At 41.6% G+C, this 17,991-nt stretch overlaps 2 protein-coding genes across 2 annotated transcripts in view; both read left to right on the forward strand.

Moving 5' to 3' along the window:
- Positions 1-3,684, forward strand: part of TDP1 (tyrosyl-DNA phosphodiesterase 1) — a 36,286-nt gene extending 32,602 nt beyond the window's left edge. Inside the window, exon 16 of the mRNA XM_056493494.1 lies at positions 3,212-3,684. Coding sequence (XP_056349469.1) covers positions 3,212-3,285 — 74 coding nt within the window. The 3' untranslated portion in view covers positions 3,286-3,684. The remainder of the gene's footprint in view (positions 1-3,211) is intronic.
- Positions 3,685-7,186: 3,502 nt separating this feature from the next.
- The window catches only part of KCNK13 (potassium two pore domain channel subfamily K member 13), a 43,401-nt gene continuing 32,596 nt past the window's right edge, over positions 7,187-17,991 (forward strand). Inside the window, exon 1 of the mRNA XM_056493158.1 lies at positions 7,187-7,596. Coding sequence (XP_056349133.1) covers positions 7,257-7,596 — 340 coding nt within the window. The 5' untranslated portion in view covers positions 7,187-7,256. The remainder of the gene's footprint in view (positions 7,597-17,991) is intronic.

Raw genomic sequence — 17,991 nt, forward strand, 5'->3', positions numbered from 1 at the left:
GTGGAGGGAATTTGAAACTGCTAATTCATAATTATTTCGAGGGGTTTTTTATAACAGTTTGGGGAAGGTCTCAGAAAAGTGCAAAATACTTTTTTTTTTTTCTTCATCACATCAGCACTTTGAAACAGCAAATCCTGTGTTTAAAACTGCAGTACTGGATTGTGCTTTTTTTCTTTTTTTTTTTTTTTCCAAACAAGTGGTCATTGTCCTGGCCTTCAGAAACAGTCACTTTATTTGTGAATATTCATATAGATCCCACATCTATTCCCCATCTGCCTTTCCTCCTTCTTGAGATCTTTAACTATGATTTTTGCATTGAGAGGAACAAGATTAGTTCTTTTTCAAATGCTATGCTCATCCAGAGGGAGGGGACAAGAGAGACTGAGATGTAGTGTGCACCTTTTGCAAATGCTTAAGGAAGAACTTTCCAGATTCATGCAGCTGGGAGTGAGTTTGCCATGTGTATGCAGAATGACTTGAAGAACTCTGGTAGAGGTAAGAATGCAGTCTTACAGTGCAAAACACACCCGTAGGAAGAGGATCACTAAGGTGCTTTCATTGTGTTTTATACTTTTCTATACAATTGTATGTTTCTGGTTTTGACTGTACTGCCATCTGTCATATTTATGAGAACATGAAGGCTTGAGGTGGCCTGCCAGCCTGGATTTTTTGAGTGATATTCAAGTGTCACTCAAAAAGAACTTATTCTCCAGAGCCTTTCTACCTTTAAGTAAAATGTGGTAGTCTATTCAGGTGTGAGAGAATGTTTAAAAATCTGAGTATAACTGAAATAGTGCTTCACCTGAGCTTTCAGATAATGTTTAAGTAGCAGTGGGACTGGAATGGCCTCATTTATTTTATTGGGTGCTGACTCTACTGCTGGAGTTCTGCTGCTTGCAAATGAGGCAAGAGCAAAGCTGTGGTACCAGCCCAGTAGATAACACCAACTCCAGTGAGGTGCAGCTGAGACAAAGTTGGGGTATGAGAAATGAAGCACTGATGTTGAAGTGTGTGGAAGGTAGGTATGTTAAAGGCACTTTAAAAGTTATTTTATGGGGCTTTTGTTTCCTCCCCCCAAGAAGATAAAAATAATTAACTTTAAGAAACTTGGCAGTCATTTTCATGTGCAACAGTAAGCAGCTACCATCATATGGTGTTTGTATACAGTCATTGTCTGATATAGATCCTATTAAAGGTGATGAATAATTTTAAATTGAACCTGACATTTTATAAATAACTGAATTATAATTTGTATCAACAATAGTTCTACACATGACTGTTAAAATACTGTCAGCTGTTTTATAAAATCAACAGCTTCCCATTAACAGAACAAAGTTCCAAGTACAATAATAGCTACCTTGAACAAATTTTATTTAGATAGCTACAATTAGAAAGAACTAAATTAGGTATTGAGGCCTCTCAGCATGTGTTAAGGGGGGGACTGAAGTTATTTCTGTACATCTTAAGTTTTCTTCTGCCTGCATGTTTTGCTGAATTAAGCAGAGTAACTGCCAGATGGTAGGGAAGTAGGGAAGATGGATAGGTCTAAGCTGCATAATATACTCTTGAGTGGCAGATTCCAGTGCTTGAGTGGCACTGGATTTATTCTGATGTCAGAGATAGAGGTCAGTGTTCAAATCTGAACATATGTTTGAAATCCTTAATGCTTTTCCGAACATTTGCTTTATTCTGTTCCCATTTTTTTTAACTGGTAATGTTTACTGTCTCGTAAGGTATTCTCCTAAAATACAAAAGATACACATGACTCTCCAGTAGGAGACTGATAAACAAGCTCAGGGAAATAATGGTGCTTTTTTTTTCTTTTTAAGAGATGACTCAAAGTCTAGATATCCTGCAGTTGAGCCAGAAACCTAGAGAACTTTCTTGGCAGTACTATAGTACTATAGTTTCTTCCAGTTTCTGATGCCTTTTTTCTTTATATGCTTTGAAATCACCTGTCCATTCTAAGAAAAAGCCAGCCAACTACCCTCCTAGTGTCTTCCTGCTGACAGACACATTTTAAAACATTTGCGTAGCTGGGATATGTTTTACTGCAACATATGGAACTACAGTATGAGAATTAAGGACACTCTAGTAGTGAATAAAGATGAGCACTTAGTAGCAATGGTCCCTCTGCCCCATGTTTAATTGCCGTGGTACTTGTCACAGTGTGCTGTTGTGTAATCTATATAACCCTTCATTACTGTTTTTGTCACTTTCTTACTCTCCTCGCCACAATAATTCTCACTTCCTGTATTGTCAGAGTGGTCATTGGATCCTGTAAATTTAAAATTGGATAAAAGTAATCTCAGTCAATAGCTATTCCTGTCATACTTGGTACAATTCAGTTTAATCTATGCATATTACAGATTAATGTCATTGTATTCCTTCAGGACTCATTTTGTACAGGGAGAGAAGAAGCAGGCTAGATTTATATAAATTTCTTAATTGAGAAAACTCGCTGAAAAAATGATTAAAGGATTTTTCTCTATTTCAGTAGGAGTAGCCTGCAAGAAGTAGAATAATACCTTGGATTCACAGAATAGCTGCATTTCTGCCACATGTATGGTAGGATGAAGAGTACAGAGCAGATTGCAGAGCTAGCAGCATAGAGCAGGTTGCAGAGCTACCAGTTAATTCCTGGTGTGTTGCATTTTCTCTTACCCAAGAGTGGAAAGAGCTTCTGTGTTCTAAGAAGTGGGAGGGAGGGAACTGTGTGGTGCAAACCTGTTGCTCATCTGAAGGTGTAATGTTTAAGAAGTGAGGGGTAAATGTGAATTTTTCAGAGGTCAGGCAGTGTCATTCTGAATTCTTATTGTGACATTATTAATAAATTGTGAAAATATTAATATGTAATTCCATTGGGTTAAGATAGATGCAGCACAAAACTTGCTGGCACTAGACCAAACCAAATTTGGCTGCATTACTGTACTTGTATCTTGTCTGAAATAGAATTCTTATACAGCTGGTGAGCATATTGGGTTATAACTATATTTAAAATAATATCTGGGGGAAAGCAAACTGTATCTTACAGATTAAAAAAAAAAAAAAACCTGAACAAAAATTTCCACTGAAGTGAAATTGCACATGATGTTAATTGAAAATCGGTGGGAATTTTGACCTTCTTCTTCCTCCAAAGGAAAAAGAGGAAGAGAACTGAATTTTGTATTTGATAGCTTTGTCATGAGTGTGTTTTTGTTTTGGTTCACAGATCAACCATGGATTTGGAATATTCCTTACACTGATGCCCCTGATACACATGGAAATATGTGGGTTCCATCATAAATGTTTCCAATATCCTGTCATGTTCCACTTGCTGACACTGAGCCTGCAGTGCTACTTGGAAAAACTGCTTGTTTCTGTTCTGTAAGCTGTAATGTCTGCTATAATGGCTAATTTGTAGTTGAAACATTTAAATGTTAATAAGGGAGAGATTCTTGGAAAATCTATAACCATATTATTACAAGAGAACTTGCTTTTTTGATTACTTTTTTATATGCTTTTTCTTTACTCTGGTTCCTAATATGGTTTTCAAGATGAGAACTGTTCTCTGAGAGTCTCTCTGAATTTATAGCTGTAATTAATTTAAAAACTACTGTTCTGCAAGACTGTCAGTTGACTCCAGTAGCTGGAATAACAGTTTTATGTAAAACTCAAGTAAAAATAAAGGCAATCTTGTTAATATATCCTTTGTTCTGTCTTCTAAATGTGTACATTTCAGATTGGGTTGGAACTTGTATCTTGCAAGTGTACCACCAGGTGTTTGATAAAATCAACAGCATCCCAATAATGGAGCACATTGCTTGTATCAAAAGTAGCGTGGCCAGTGGGACCAGGGCAGTGATCGTCCCCCCATATTCAGCACTGGTGAGGCCACACCTCGAGTGCTGTGTCCAATTCTGGGCCCCTCATGACAAGAAAGACATTGAGAGGCTGTAACATGTCCAGAGAAGGGCAATGGAGAGGGTGGAGGGTCTGGAACACAAGTCTTCTGAGGAGTAACTGGAGAAGCTAGGAATGTTTAGCATGAAGGAATCTCAGTAGAGATCTTACTGCTCTCTACAATTACCTGCAAGGTTGTAACCAGGTGGGAATCAGCCTCTTCTCCCAGGTAACAAGCAAGGGAAGAAGATGAGCCTTCAGTTTCACCAGGGAAGGTTTAGATTGGATATTAGGGAAAAATTCTTCACTGAGGATTGTCATGCATTGGAGCAGACTGCCCAGGGAAGTGGTGGAGTCACCATCCCTGGAGGTATTTAAAGATGTGTGGATGTAACACTTAGTGATATGGGTTATTGGTAGACTTGGTAGTATTTTGTTAATGTTTGGACTAAAAAGAATTTATTTTTTTCTTTTCTATTGTTTTACAATTGTGCTAAGCCTCACTATCACCAATATGTTATCACTAAATGGCTGCACACACAGACATTAGGGAGCTGTGTGCTTGTGGTGCTGAGGGGTAGGGAAAACAGCATGTTAGGTGATAGTGATGCACAAGTGACTGTACTGAGGGTAATGGCATTGCATTCAGGGCTCAAGCTCACAAGATGTTCACTTTGATTTGGAGTTAATTTAAATGTCAACAACATGTTTAGCCACTTTTTTACCTGAAACTAAAAGTTACTTTTGTTTGGGGTTTTTTGGTTTTTTTTTGTTTTGTTTTGTTTTTTGCTTATGCCAGTGAACACACTGCATCTCTTTATTCCACCAGGCTGAAATGTTATGGATAGCTGACTGATTACACTGCACACTCCAGTTTTTCCAGCTATTTACCCAAGAGCAGTGTAATGGTGACCATTTTACAAGAAAGTATTCTTTAGAATAAACCATATTCTCGATTTCTTTTTCAAGATTCTGGTCAATATCAACTTGCTCCTGTTCTATGCTTTAATAGAGAGCACATCCTTTAAAAGCCACATTCTGAAGAGATGATTAAGTCACTGCCAAGATCCAAGTTAACAACTGAAGGGAATTAGCAATTTTTGATGATCAGTGACAGTAGTACACGTGTCTTTCAGAACTGTGCCAGATGATCTTACTTGCATTCATGCAATAACTATTTCTATGCCCAAGGCAAACACAAAAATTACTGTTCCACACTAACAAAATAATATGTAAATAAGGAAGAACTCAATAACCTTGAATAATTTGCCTTGGATATTCCTGTGACTAGTGTTATTGTTGTTCATATTCCTTTGGGCAATCACACTGATATCATAGTTGCAAGCAGCTAAAGGTTCTTTTTCCCACTGTGCTGATCCCAAGCCACCCTTGAGCAGATTTGATGGATGGAGCCATTGATGTGGACAGAGGTGCTCACTCAATTCTGCTGTCTTTGCTGGTTAAGAGTGTAGTGATTGAGTTCTGTCTTCCTTCTGACTGGCAAAGGGAAATTGGTTTCGTTGTTGTTTTTTTTTTTTTTTTTTTCTTCTAACAGGAACTGCCAATAATTTTAAAGATACATGAGCATTTTTTTTAATGGAAGCGTGTGGTTACCTTTAGCACTTGGCACAATCTGGTTAGTTTGGCTGGCATCTCATCTTCCTATTTTTGGCTATTTAATGTCTTCCAGTATTGCTGCTAGTTTTAATTTCCACACTAAAGTCTATGCTAAAGACTAATTAAGAGGAAAGAAAAACCTGCACTATGATGTATCACCTATGAATAACAACAAATAGGAAAAAAGTTAAAGATGGCTCCCATTTATCCCTGCTGGTTTACTGTCCAACATAAGAAAAGGACTTATTTTTCTCTGTGCCTACTGTTCTAGTAGTTGTTGTCACACAGGTGGTGATCCTCCCAAATGCTGGCATTGCACAGTGCACCCCTAGGGCTCAGACCAATACTCAAATATACCTCAGGCTGAGACAATCAATGGTTCTATCACAGAGTGTACAATTATCTGCCATTAAGGGAGATTTCTAAGATCTTAGTGTTCATTCCCATTGCATTTTCACTGCAACACAATTATTAGAAAATTGAGGGGGGGGTGGGAAGGGAAATGGGTGTTATAGTTCATTAACCTGCTTTCTAAAAAAATATATGTAGGTTGTCCGTCCCTGAAAAGAATGTATTTGTATACTATTATGTTTAGCAGAGCTGAATTCCAGTGCCCCAATTATTTAAAAGTACAAATCAGCACTGTAGCAATTACCAGATATTGCTGAGTTTAGCTTTTTCTTCTTATAGTGAGAATAGTATTTCCAGAAAATTTTGATCAAGAGCTCTGTTCCTTGAACCTGCAAATAACACATCATAAAACCACATTGCAGCTGGACAGGCTGCTTCTGTCTTCCCTAAACAATTTCCCTTCGACTACCATGCGCTGGAGGACAGAGATATAACGCCTTGTCGGGAAGGCAGTGGATAACCAGACCTGCGGAGAAGGAGTTGTCCTCCTTTGGTAAAGGCGCTAATTTTTATTGCCTTGATGGGTTAGGGTATATCATGGACTGGCGGGTTTCATGGCCGGTCTCTAGAAAAGGCCCCATTGCCTCGGGCTCTCCTCGGCCCCACAGCCCATGGCCGGTACCTGAGGGCGGGAAGGGGGAGAGCCCCCCGCTCCTCTGAGGGCTGGAGGCTGGGAAGGGGAAGAGCCCCCCGCTCCTCTGAGAGCTGGAGCCGCGGGGCAGCTGGCCTCGGCCAGCCCGCTCTGCCGCAGCCGGCAGTGGGCTCGGGGGCGGCGGCCGCGCCTCTGCTGATGGGAGCCGCTCCCGGGAGCCCGGCCCGGCCGGGCCCGCGGCTCCCCCGAGGCCATGGTGCGGCCGGCCCGGGGGACCGGGCGGCGGAGCCCCGCGGCGAAGCGGGAGGGCGGGGGGCGAGCTGCCGCCGGTCCCGCCTCGCCCCCCGCGGCAGGCAGGAGGCGCCTGGCGGTGCCTGTCCCTGCGCCCCGCTCCGACGTGCTCGGGGCGGGGGCAGGAAGGGGATATGAAAGTGGCGGGGACGGGAGCCCCGCGCGGCGGGCGCTGGGGCTGAGGGGCTCTTGCAAGACGGGACGGGACGAGAGGCTCCCTCACCCGCAGGATGCTCGGCAGCCCGAAGCGCGTCCGCCGCGGCGCCGTGCCGGAGCCGCGCCCTGCCCCCGGGGCCAAGGTGCCGGCCGGCTCCCGGGAGCGCCGCTCGCCGCCGCCGGGCTCCGCGGCGCCCTGAGCCCCGGGCCCCGCGCACGGCTGCCGGGCGGCGCCGTGATGCCCGGCGGCGGCAGCCGGGCCCCGACGTAGCGTGGCGGCGCGGCAGCCCGGTCCCGCGGGCGGAGGATGGCGTGTCGCGGCGCCTGCTGCTGCTCCAGCGCGGGTCGCCTCAACGCGGACAACGCGCGGTTCCTCCTGCTGGCGGTGCTGATCGTGCTCTACATGCTGTGCGGCGCCGCCGTCTTCTCGGCCATCGAGCTGCCCACGGAGCGGGAGGCTAAGGAGCGCTGGGAGGAACGCCTGGAGAACTTCACCCGGCGCCACAACCTCAGCCGTGCCGAGCTCCGGCACTTCCTCCGGGAATACGAGGAGGCGAGCGTGGCCGGCATCCGCGTCGATGACATCCGGCCCCGGTGGGATTTCACCGGCGCTTTCTACTTCGTGGGTACCGTCGTTTCTACTATCGGTGAGCGGCGGGACGGGCGGGCACCGGGGCGGCGGCGGGGCTGGGGCTGGGTGCCCAGCGATGCGCTGTTCCTCTCCTCCTCGCAGCTCGCAGCGGCTCGTGGCGGTGCCCGGGCACGGTCCGGTCTCTTCGCTGCTCCTTTTTCTGCCTTGTGCCTGTCGAAGAGCCGCTGCCGCGGGCGCGCCGCTGGCGGGGCGCCCCAGAAGCACCGGGCAGCCCGGCGGGCGCTGGGGCCGAGCTCCGGGCTGGCGGGGCAGCGGACCCAAGGATGCTCTTCCCAGGTGCCATTTCTGGGAAATGTTATAGAAAATCTTAGATCTCGGGTTTTCGTAGGTTGTACACTCAGAAGGGCCCTTTCTGAGGGTCGTCTGGTCTTAACAAGAACCATTAAATAGTTATTGTGGTGTCCAGCTGCAAAGTGTACAACTTGGAAAGACTGGATTTCAAACCACTCGGCTTTTTACTCCTTCAGGCTTTTCAAGGCAGAACCATCAAGTCGGTGGGCGCAGCTTATTTCACTTGTGAATAAACCCAAGTTTATTCAGGCTGAAGGAGCCTTCAGGGGGAGGTGATACTGAATAGAAATTCCGAGCAGTCTGACAGGTGTACATTAAGATGAAAAGAGATAGCACCGGGACCTGACATAGCACCCCAGGGAGCCCATCGGTGTCAACAGAGAGGCTTCATTTAGGCATCTGCAGACAGCTAAAAGCCTCGGAGGAAGGGAGCTTTCTGTAGTTAAAGACAGGCAATCTGTATGCAGTTATCACTGTGACAAATGAGGTCACTAAATCTTATTAATGGTATAGCCAATTCACATCAGTCTCTCTCCTCGAATGAAATGTACTTTGAGGTATGGTTATTTAATTCTTCAGGGAATCTCCATTAACAGGTTTTGGGTTTTTTGTCTGAAAAGGAGTGAGCTCCTCCAAAAGCTCACTTTGGTTTCAATCAACCCACATAATGTAGTGTCCCTTTTGCCTAGAAATCAAGTGGTAGTAGTAATATCTCAGGATGTGAGAGATCAAGCAATTTCTTTCTCAGTCAGGACTTGAAGCAATTCCTGTGTCTCATCCCAGTGCCCTGCCCACCAGGGAATAATTTTAAGGTGAGACTCTCAGTGTTTTCTGTTGAAACTATTCCACTTTGCATAGCCTCATAAAATATCTGCAGACCAGAAAATAAAACAAAATCTAAGTCCCAATTTGCACTTCAGCAAATGTTTATGTGTTTTATACAGAGACATACAGCATTAGGTAGGCTCTGGGTGTTCAGCAGCATTAGACTGTAGGGTCACAGTCATCATCAAGTGCTCTGATGTCCAAAGACTTCTGTCATACCTTGGCACTGTAGTGCCTCCAAGAAGTAGGGAGCTGGAATAAAATATATCTTGTAAAACCACGTGTCATGAGCAGCTTCTCAAACTGACCTATGATATTCCTGCCCTTTTCACAGGCCGCTGGAAGTTGGAGGGGATCCCTGGAGATTGTCTGGTCCAACCCCCACACTCCAAGCAGGGTCAGTGACAGCCAGCTGCTCAGGGCTGCATCCTGTTGGAGTTTGGGTATCTCTCTTGGTGGAGACTCCACAATCTCTCAGGACAAGTTGTGCCAGTGTTTGACCAACCTCACATTAAAAGAGGGTCTTTTTCTCCTATTCAAATAGAATTTCATGTATTTCAATTTGCACATGTTGCTTCTTGTCTTCTCTATGTGAACTGTGTGAACAGTGAGGCAAAGGAGGAAATTATATCATCTTCACAAAATGAGATACATTTTCTGCAGAAACTGTCAAAATTTGCATCCTTCCTCTCTGCAGAAAGTCACAGCAAATTGGGCTGGAGGTGTAAGGTCTTGGTACAAGGTGAGAAAAAAAATTTGTCAACTGATAGATTGCTGAGGCCCAAAAGGTAAAAATGTCTGGAGTAAAGGCTGGGATTTTTACCATAGACAGCAATGAGCAACCACATGATGTATTGTACAGAAGGGATAGAAGGAGACATAGCATCTTCTTTAAGCAGCCTCCTAGAAAGGGCTGCTGATGGAAGTGTTGTTTGCTATTAGGAAAATCTGTATGGAGTGAAACAATCACAGTGTCCATGTTACAGCCATGTCATGGAGTGAAGGAAGGAGTTCTGAAAAGCGTCAGAAAGTGCATTTCCTCATTTTCACCTGTCAGTTCAGCTCCTGCTAATTGGAGTTGCAGCTGTGCAAAAGAAAAGTGTGTATGATAATGCCCAGCAGACCACCAAGGTTGTTAAACCCAGAGGGCTGGACAACTGCTTGTAGCCTTGAGTTCACCCTGTCTTTCCTGTGTATAGACTGAACAAAGAGTGGCAGTTGCACTGAATGCTCTGCCTGGGGCCATGGCCAAGCTTACTTCTGGTGTCTCAGAGACCAAATGATCTGCTCTTACCTAACAGTACCATAATTGCCTGAAGTATTTAGAATCATAGAATTGTAGAATGTCCTGTGTTGAAAGGGATCCACAAGGATCATCGAGTCCAACTCCTGAATGCACAGGACATCCCAAGAGTCACACCATGTGCCTGAGAGCAGTGTCCACACTCTTATTGAACTCTGTCAGGCTTGGTTCTGTGACCACTTCCCTGGGGAGCCTGTTCCAATGCCCAACCAACCCCTGGGTGAAGAACCTTTTTTCTAATATCCAATCTAAATTGCCCCGACACAGCTTCAGGTCATTCCCTCAGTCCAGTCACTGGTCGTGAGAGTGTCTGAGGATCAGTGCCTGACCCTCCCCTTTCTTTCACAAGGAAGTTGCAGACTGCAAGGGGGTGTCCCCTCAGTCTCCTGGCTGAACAGACCAAGTGACCTCAGCTGCTCCTCATAGAGTTCCCCTCGAGGCCCTTCATGATATTCATGATCCTCCTTTAGCTGATCTCTAACAGCTTAATATCTCTTTTATGCTGTGGTGTCCAATGCTGCACACATGCTGCAAACAGCTCTAATAATTCAAAATGGTCTGCTTTAGCCATTGAGCCATAAGTAAGAAAGGCATGTCTAGAGCAAAAAGTTTTTTAGGGAAGCTGCAAGTAAACTGAAGCTGTTTACTTGTCTTACAGAGACTACCATGTAGTTGTCAACTCATTGAAGTTGTAATTGCCACCAGCCTTGGATTGCATCTGCTAATAGACTAGAACACTGCCCACCTTTGAAAGTGGATGCTCAAGTGGATGGTTTACTCTAACTTTACCAAAAGCTTTCTATAATATATGACAGATCTGTATAAAGCAAAGATGTAGAGAAAATGTGAAAAGGAGAACATTGGTTATAACGACAGGAAAAAAGCAAATCATGTTATAGAAAGGAGGTATAAAATTAAAGCAACCTGGAAGTCTTGCTTTTATAAGCAAGATCTAAAAAAGGTACACATGTGATGGTCTAGCATCTTCTCTCTTGGACACTGGTTAAAATAAAAGTTAAGCCATAGGGTTATAATCCACAAGGTTAGGGGAAAGGCCAGGTCTGGTCTCACATGTAAATTTTCTTAATTCTATTAGTGCCAGTCATCCAGTTTTACAGAAGATATCTAAAATAAATCACATGAATTTATATGTCCTAATGTGCCTGTTCCCTGACTAGATTAAAATAGCTGACGTGTCAAGTTCAAAGGTTCATACTTCTACTATTAGTGTTGAAATTTTGGTGAAATAAATCCCACCCTGTCAAAATCTACAGATGGACACTCAGGCAGCAGCAGAACCAGATCAGCAACCCACTGTTGACACTGTTGATTGTAACTTCTCTGCCACAGGTTCTGTCTCTCTCATTTAAATGAAATCAGCAAGTAGTTAAAAGCACTCAAACTCTGTAAAGGAAATCACCTTATCACTTAACACTCTCTTAAGAACATCAGGATTAGGTTTTGTGTGAGGAGTTGGCATGTTCCAGGGCATGACTTCATAATATTATGGGGATTTCTCTTCTTCCAGGTGAATATGCTGGGAGCTGAGCACGAATTCCCTAGTAAGCTTTTGAAACATATAAGCAACTTAAGAAATAAACGTTCCTGGTTTTGACTTTTACCTAGTAAGTGTAGAAGGCAACTTCTATGACCGTGGAGTGGCAGAGTTCATTATTCTTTAGAGGGAAAGGAAGAAGTACAGAAAACCAGGGGATTTTGAGAGCAAAACTTTAAATACAGACCTGCCTGCAGTTTGGAATCTCAGAGGAACCAAAACTAAAGAAAAATTATTTAAGGGGGACTATCAGAGTCCTGGACAAAAGATATGAATGCTGGTGGCTCAAGGGATCCAAATGTGAAATATAGAAGGAGGACAGGAACTATAGTAAAAGACAAATGTTAAATTTTAAGCTAATTTTTGTCACAAGAAGGAAACATACAGAAAATGGATAGAAAATTAGATCAGTGAAGGTGAATAAAAGTAATAAAATGGAAATAAAGGAACAGATACAAAATTATGCTATTTGCAAGGGGTGTCATGGGTAATGTGAATTGGTTCATCAGCACAATGGTGATGAGAAAGACTCAGAAAAACATTGGTCTGCTGTATAGAAAAGAGGAAGAGCTCTCAACGAATGATTCGAAGAAGGCTGAAACGTGTAATGGTTTTTTCTGTATCAGTCTTCTGAAAAGGTCAGCTCTGAACTGCTGTGTGGTACAATTAACACTTGTAAGAAAGGGGAAAGTAAAAGAACAGGTTAGAATCCCTAAATCTGTCAGATCTTTTTAAATCATTTAAGCTAATTCAACTGCATTCTAGAATATTCAAAGAAATTACTAAAGCAATGATGAGCACTTTGGCAAATACTCGAAGGGTTTGAAATTCCAGGCAAGTTAAAATGACAAACATATTGTCAGTCTTTAAAAAAGAAATGATGATAGGAAGAAATAGAAAAGAATGGGCTTCAATTGCAACAAAAAAGATTCAGATTGTACATGAGAAAAAGTTTTCTAGATGAAGTGAAGCAAGTGTACAGTGTAGGAATGACGTAGAGATTTCATCACCAAAGTCCTTTACACTCAGGTTAACCAGACACCCCACAAGAATTATGCAGAACCCTTAATTCCCTCCTTGTGCAGTGAATGGATGAGATGTCCCTTTTCTGTGTCTGCCAGGACTTTTTTCCCCATGTTCTGTGATAGTATGTGTTCATTATTCCTGTTATCCTTAAAAAAAAACCAACAACAAAAAAACAAGATGTTAATCACACTGCATATGGAGTCTTGTTCTTTGGCTGTTTTTTACTTGTATTTTTAGAATGCAGATAAAAAGGAATTTTTGACAAATTTACTCTGAATTTCTTATAAACCTTGAGGAAATAAAACAACATTTTAATACTAGGATCGAGCAGGCCTTGAGTTATGCTACCTTGCTTGGTATACGCCTCAAATCAAATAAACTTTAAACCAGCCCAAAATAGAACTGATCATGGACTGAGAAGTATGTACTTAATTAAAGCACTAAAATCAGATATAGCAGTATCTTTATGCTGCTGGAATGAAAAAAAAAAATAGTCACGGATGGAAAAATAGTCATCAAGAAACCCAGCTAAAAATAAACAGAATGGTACTTTGAAGAACTTGGTCCTGCAAGGAGTTAAGTACTTTTATGGAAGTCTCTGTTCTGGCAGCTGTACCTCCTGCTTGGTTTTGATATTCTGGTATGACTTGGAGACAAAGAGCATGAGGAAAGTACTGTTATTGTCTATTTGTTGTACAAAGCACTGCTGAAAATGGAATGAAGTCCTTGAGATGACATGCATCAGGGACCATGTAGCAGCCCTGTGTGTCTGAAGGAAATGTTACAAGTTCTCTGGGTGAGCATGGGCAGGAGCCTCCATCCTCAAGCTGTTGCCCTGCAGCCCTTGGCAGAAAGGGGAATAGATCAGGGCCTTTGCAGCTCCCTGGCAGACTGGGCATGCAAACACCAGGCTAAGGAAAGCCCCAGGAGGAGCTTCCTTCAGATGGGCCAACTGGAAAATGCATCCATCCCCAGCCAGACCACTCTCCAGCCTGCTCACGTCATGAAGTGATAGCCCTGCTGTTGTCCTACTACTTCTGTCTAATACTTACTTCTAAATATCTCTGATTTTCCAAGCCAGAAGTTTCCTGAAGAGCCTGCTGCAGGTGGAGCTGGAGATCAGTTCTATGAACTGTAACACTCAGCATATGAGGGTTTTCTGACTAGAGTGGTGACACAATTTTCTTATTTCCTGGAGGAAAACTTGCTTTTTTAATTGAAAGCAGAAGCCTAATCAGGGCTGAGCAGATTAGACATGCCATGAAGTAGGACAAACTGGATGGAGAAAAGAAGAACACTGATTTAACCAAATTACTTGCTGTTCATAGGAGCAGTCCTAATTTGTCCCGTGGATGATTTCTAGAAATAAAGAGGGTCTGAGTATGCTGAATAGTGAGGTTGGTAAAAAAAAAGAGACTATATTGACTTATAGACTTGACTGATTATTAACTAGTCAGTTTAAATAATTATATATATTATAGTTATTAATATAAAATAATTATTTTAACTTGGATTAACCCACATATACAGAGAGGGAGAAATTAATTTGCTCTAAATTATATCATAAACGCTGGTGGAAGTTGCAAACTTAAATCCCAGTATTAGCTGACTGTCTTTGACTGTCTTAACTGAGATTTAGAATAATTTGGTCAGGATATAAAACACTGAAGATAAAGGCATTGTCACTATTTATGTTTACTCATGGATAGTACTTTTGTCCAGTGGAATTATTTCTGCTGTTCAAGGTTCAGGTGACAGATATATCAGCAGTTCATATATTAAAGCTTTTTCAGCACATTAAGAATACTTAAAACCAGAATTGTTTCAATATTAAAAGTGAAAAGAAAGAACTTTTGTAGCTAAATAGTGAAATATTATTCTGTAATTTAAATTGCAGGAAAAATATATATAGTATTATAACATGGAGATTTTTATAGCATTCGTGAGACTTCAGCGTTCCATTGATTTCACTCTGCCATCCCTGAAGGCAGAATATGGCTCATGGAAGTGTTTCAGACTTCTTGACAAGTGAAAATTCAATATATCAGTCGGTGCTGTTGATTGCAAATACAGGCCAGGCTTTTTGCAACCTCGAACCAGCTTTGAGTTTGAGGTGGTTTTGTTCTCACAGTGCGAATATTAATACAACCCTAAGTGTGATTTTATTCACAAAGAACTAATATGCCTATTTTAAGTGTGGCTGTTTTTAATAGGAAGTAGTTCTGCTGAAAATCTGATAGTTATTAGAAAACTAAAGAAGTGGAAAGTATACATTCCTTCAGTGTAAAAACATAATATTGTAAAAAACTCCAAATCAAGTAGCAAAACATTGAATTTAAAAGTACTAAAGGCAGGTGCAGACTTTAAAAAAACCTGTTTCCTATTTTAAGCATGTATTTGCAATAATTTTGTGCTTTTCCACAAGGCTCTTTGCAGTAATTGGTCAGAACTTCACAGCAACAGCTGTCCAGCCTTCTTGCTAAAATAGACGGTTCCTCATGCACATCTGTGCATGATTCTCTCATTCATACCTGCCTGTAGGGGCAGCTGAGCTTTGTTGATTCTCTCTGGTTGAGGATAAAGCCTGCTAACAGGCACAATACTGTATTCCATATTCTTATGCACACGCATAAAGTTATATAGTCAAGCTCAAAAATTTAAACTACTTAGAGCAAAACCAGTATGTTCCATTAGTGGCATAGAAAAAAAAAGAACTATTATAGTCCAGTTAGAGGCAGAAATATTTTTCTTCTGAAGTTATTTCCATAAAGATAACAATAGGATAGTGCTGTTAGGGTAAAATCATCTCTATATATGCAAGTTTTCTCTCATATTGCATAAAATTCATTTTTATAATATGTCTTCCTTTTTGTAGTCTTCCTACATCACATCTCTTATCCATTCCCTGTATGCTATGCACTGGCACTGTTTTGTTGTTTGTTCTAAGAAAAATATTTTGTAATGGCCAGTTTCTCTTATTTTTCTAAGTAGGAGTTAATTTTATTATACAGGCTGCTCCTCTTCCTTTCATTTTTCATGTATAATGCTTTAAATAGAAATTCTCATCTGCTCAAAGAGCTAGAGCCTGCCTTGTCCCTCTCAGGCTGCAGTATTCCTAGTTTATCAAGTCAGCAGGTCCAAGTTTGGATTGTGGCTTAATAAGGAGGTTCTTAAGACTGTCTGCATGCACCAGGGAGCAGTACTGGCCATTCCTTCCTCTTTCACCACAAATTTATGCTGAAGGAGATGCTGCCTTTCAGACAATCTGTAAAGCAAAACCCTGTGACATTCGAAGAGTCCTGACACCCTCTGTAAAACTTTAGCATTGCCCATAGTTTAGTTTTGATCCTCCAGGCCAAGGTACATAAAAGGCATTTTTGCCATGTTTTGCTGTATACTGTATCCTGGCTGTTCTCTGATGCCCCATGGGGTACAACTCTCAGAAGTTATAGTATTGAAGTGTTGCAAAAAGAAATAAAATATTTACTCATGGGTGTCCTTAGTTACTCCTGAGGGCTCAATGACAGTTTCAAGGTTCCTACATTTGTTCCTTCCAATTTCTTTGTCTGGAATCCAAAAGAGCATAACAATAGAAGGTAGGAGGTAATAGGCTTATCATAACAAAATACTAAATATTTTGTAATTTATGCATCTGAAGCCACATTATAAAAAGCTTTGCAAATTGTCCTTTTATAAGGAGAAAGGTTCCTACTAGAGATGTTTTTTCTCTATTGCTCCCCTAAAATGAGTTATCTCCTGCCTCAAGAGCTGATTCAGGAGAGTACTGGAAAAAGAAATTACCTGAATGAGGTTTTATTTTGAACCATTTTCCTGATATGTTTAAAATTGAGCATGTAATAACAAAGTGGCTGGGTTTTCAATCACTTTAAAGGCCATCTGTTGCACTGTACTTCTATACGGATTGTAAGGTGTTTCACAACTCAAATCAAGGACAAAATACTGAGTTTGGAAGTAAGATTTTATTTAGTCTTCAAGTCTATGTCTTATCTTGGAGCACTGTTGCGCTGAGGTTATTGCATATAATTTCAATATTTTTTTAATCTTATCAGCATTCAAAGGGATAAATACTGTTTTATACAACACGTCTGCAGAGCCTTCTCACCCTGAAGAAAACATTAGTATGACTCAAAGCACACATAGATCTGCTTTTTTTGCTGGGTGATTTTACAGTCATGTTTATAACAAACTTGCACTTTTAATTTAGTTTCCATTAAATAAAATACATCCAATATCATCCATTAATACCAGTTCATGTATTTGCTCTTCCTAAAATTCCCATTATCTCTGAGGCTCATCAACCTAAATATTCTGTCATAAAAGAATATGTAAATCCTACTTTCAATCTTCTGTCCACATTAAAGGCAGAGCTACAGTAATCTGAATATCATCACTCTTTTTAAGCAGATGCCTGGGCATCAAGCTGGCAGAGATTAGGAGGGAAGGACCAATAGAGGTGATCAAGGGAACTGCAGACAAAAAGGATCTCCCTGTAATGGGCCAGTAGGCAGGCAGGTATTAAGGATGGAGATCCCAAACTTAGAGTCACCTGCTGAACTACAGCAGCATAGGTACTCACTGTGCCTTGCTCAAACTGGAGCGGTCGGCTGTCTTTTACTGCCACTGAATATTACCCAGGTCAATGTCTGTCCCTCATTCACAGGTCCTTCAGATATTTTGAAGACATAGGCCTGGATGAAGAGCATGCCTTTCAACAATGAAGCTATACTCCAAAATCTTCTGCCTTGTGTATTCCTGGACTACTTGCTTTAATGGTTTGGTGGTGCCCTTGCTGGTCTTTGGTTAACAGTTAGGCGCAATGATCTTAAACTTCTTTTCTAACCAAAATGATTCTGTGATTCTGTAATCAGTCCTAAGATAGATTTTTGTCCCTTACACATGACAATTAGGGCATTGCACAGGCGCTTGCTCCTACAACATTTAATTTCTTTATTAATGACCTTGAGCTTGAGGCCTTGTTGCTAACTTCCTAAAGAGGAAAAGACCTTTAACATAATGAAAGGATCCATTCATTAAGGATGTCTGTCCATTTATTTCACACAGGAAATGCCTGTTTTTCTTCTCACCATTTCAGTGGGAAGCATTTTAATCCCTTAGAGCATTTGCAGAAAATATCTTCACTTGGAGTAGGTGCAGTTCATGTTTTCTTTGACTGTGGCAAAGGCTTAAAATTAGCATAATCTCATTGTAAACAAGAGCTCAAGCTAAACCTTCATCTACATGTATGGGTAGGGGAGAGATCCATCCTATGGCCGTTGTAAGAATTTCTTGAACAAGGAACAAATATGATCCAGGAACATATATTTAGGATGAAAAGGATCTCTCTCTATATATATAATTTCTCTCGTCTC

This window comes from Oenanthe melanoleuca, chromosome 5 (genome assembly GCF_029582105.1).
Source record: "Oenanthe melanoleuca isolate GR-GAL-2019-014 chromosome 5, OMel1.0, whole genome shotgun sequence".
NCBI lineage: Eukaryota > Metazoa > Chordata > Aves > Passeriformes > Muscicapidae > Oenanthe > Oenanthe melanoleuca.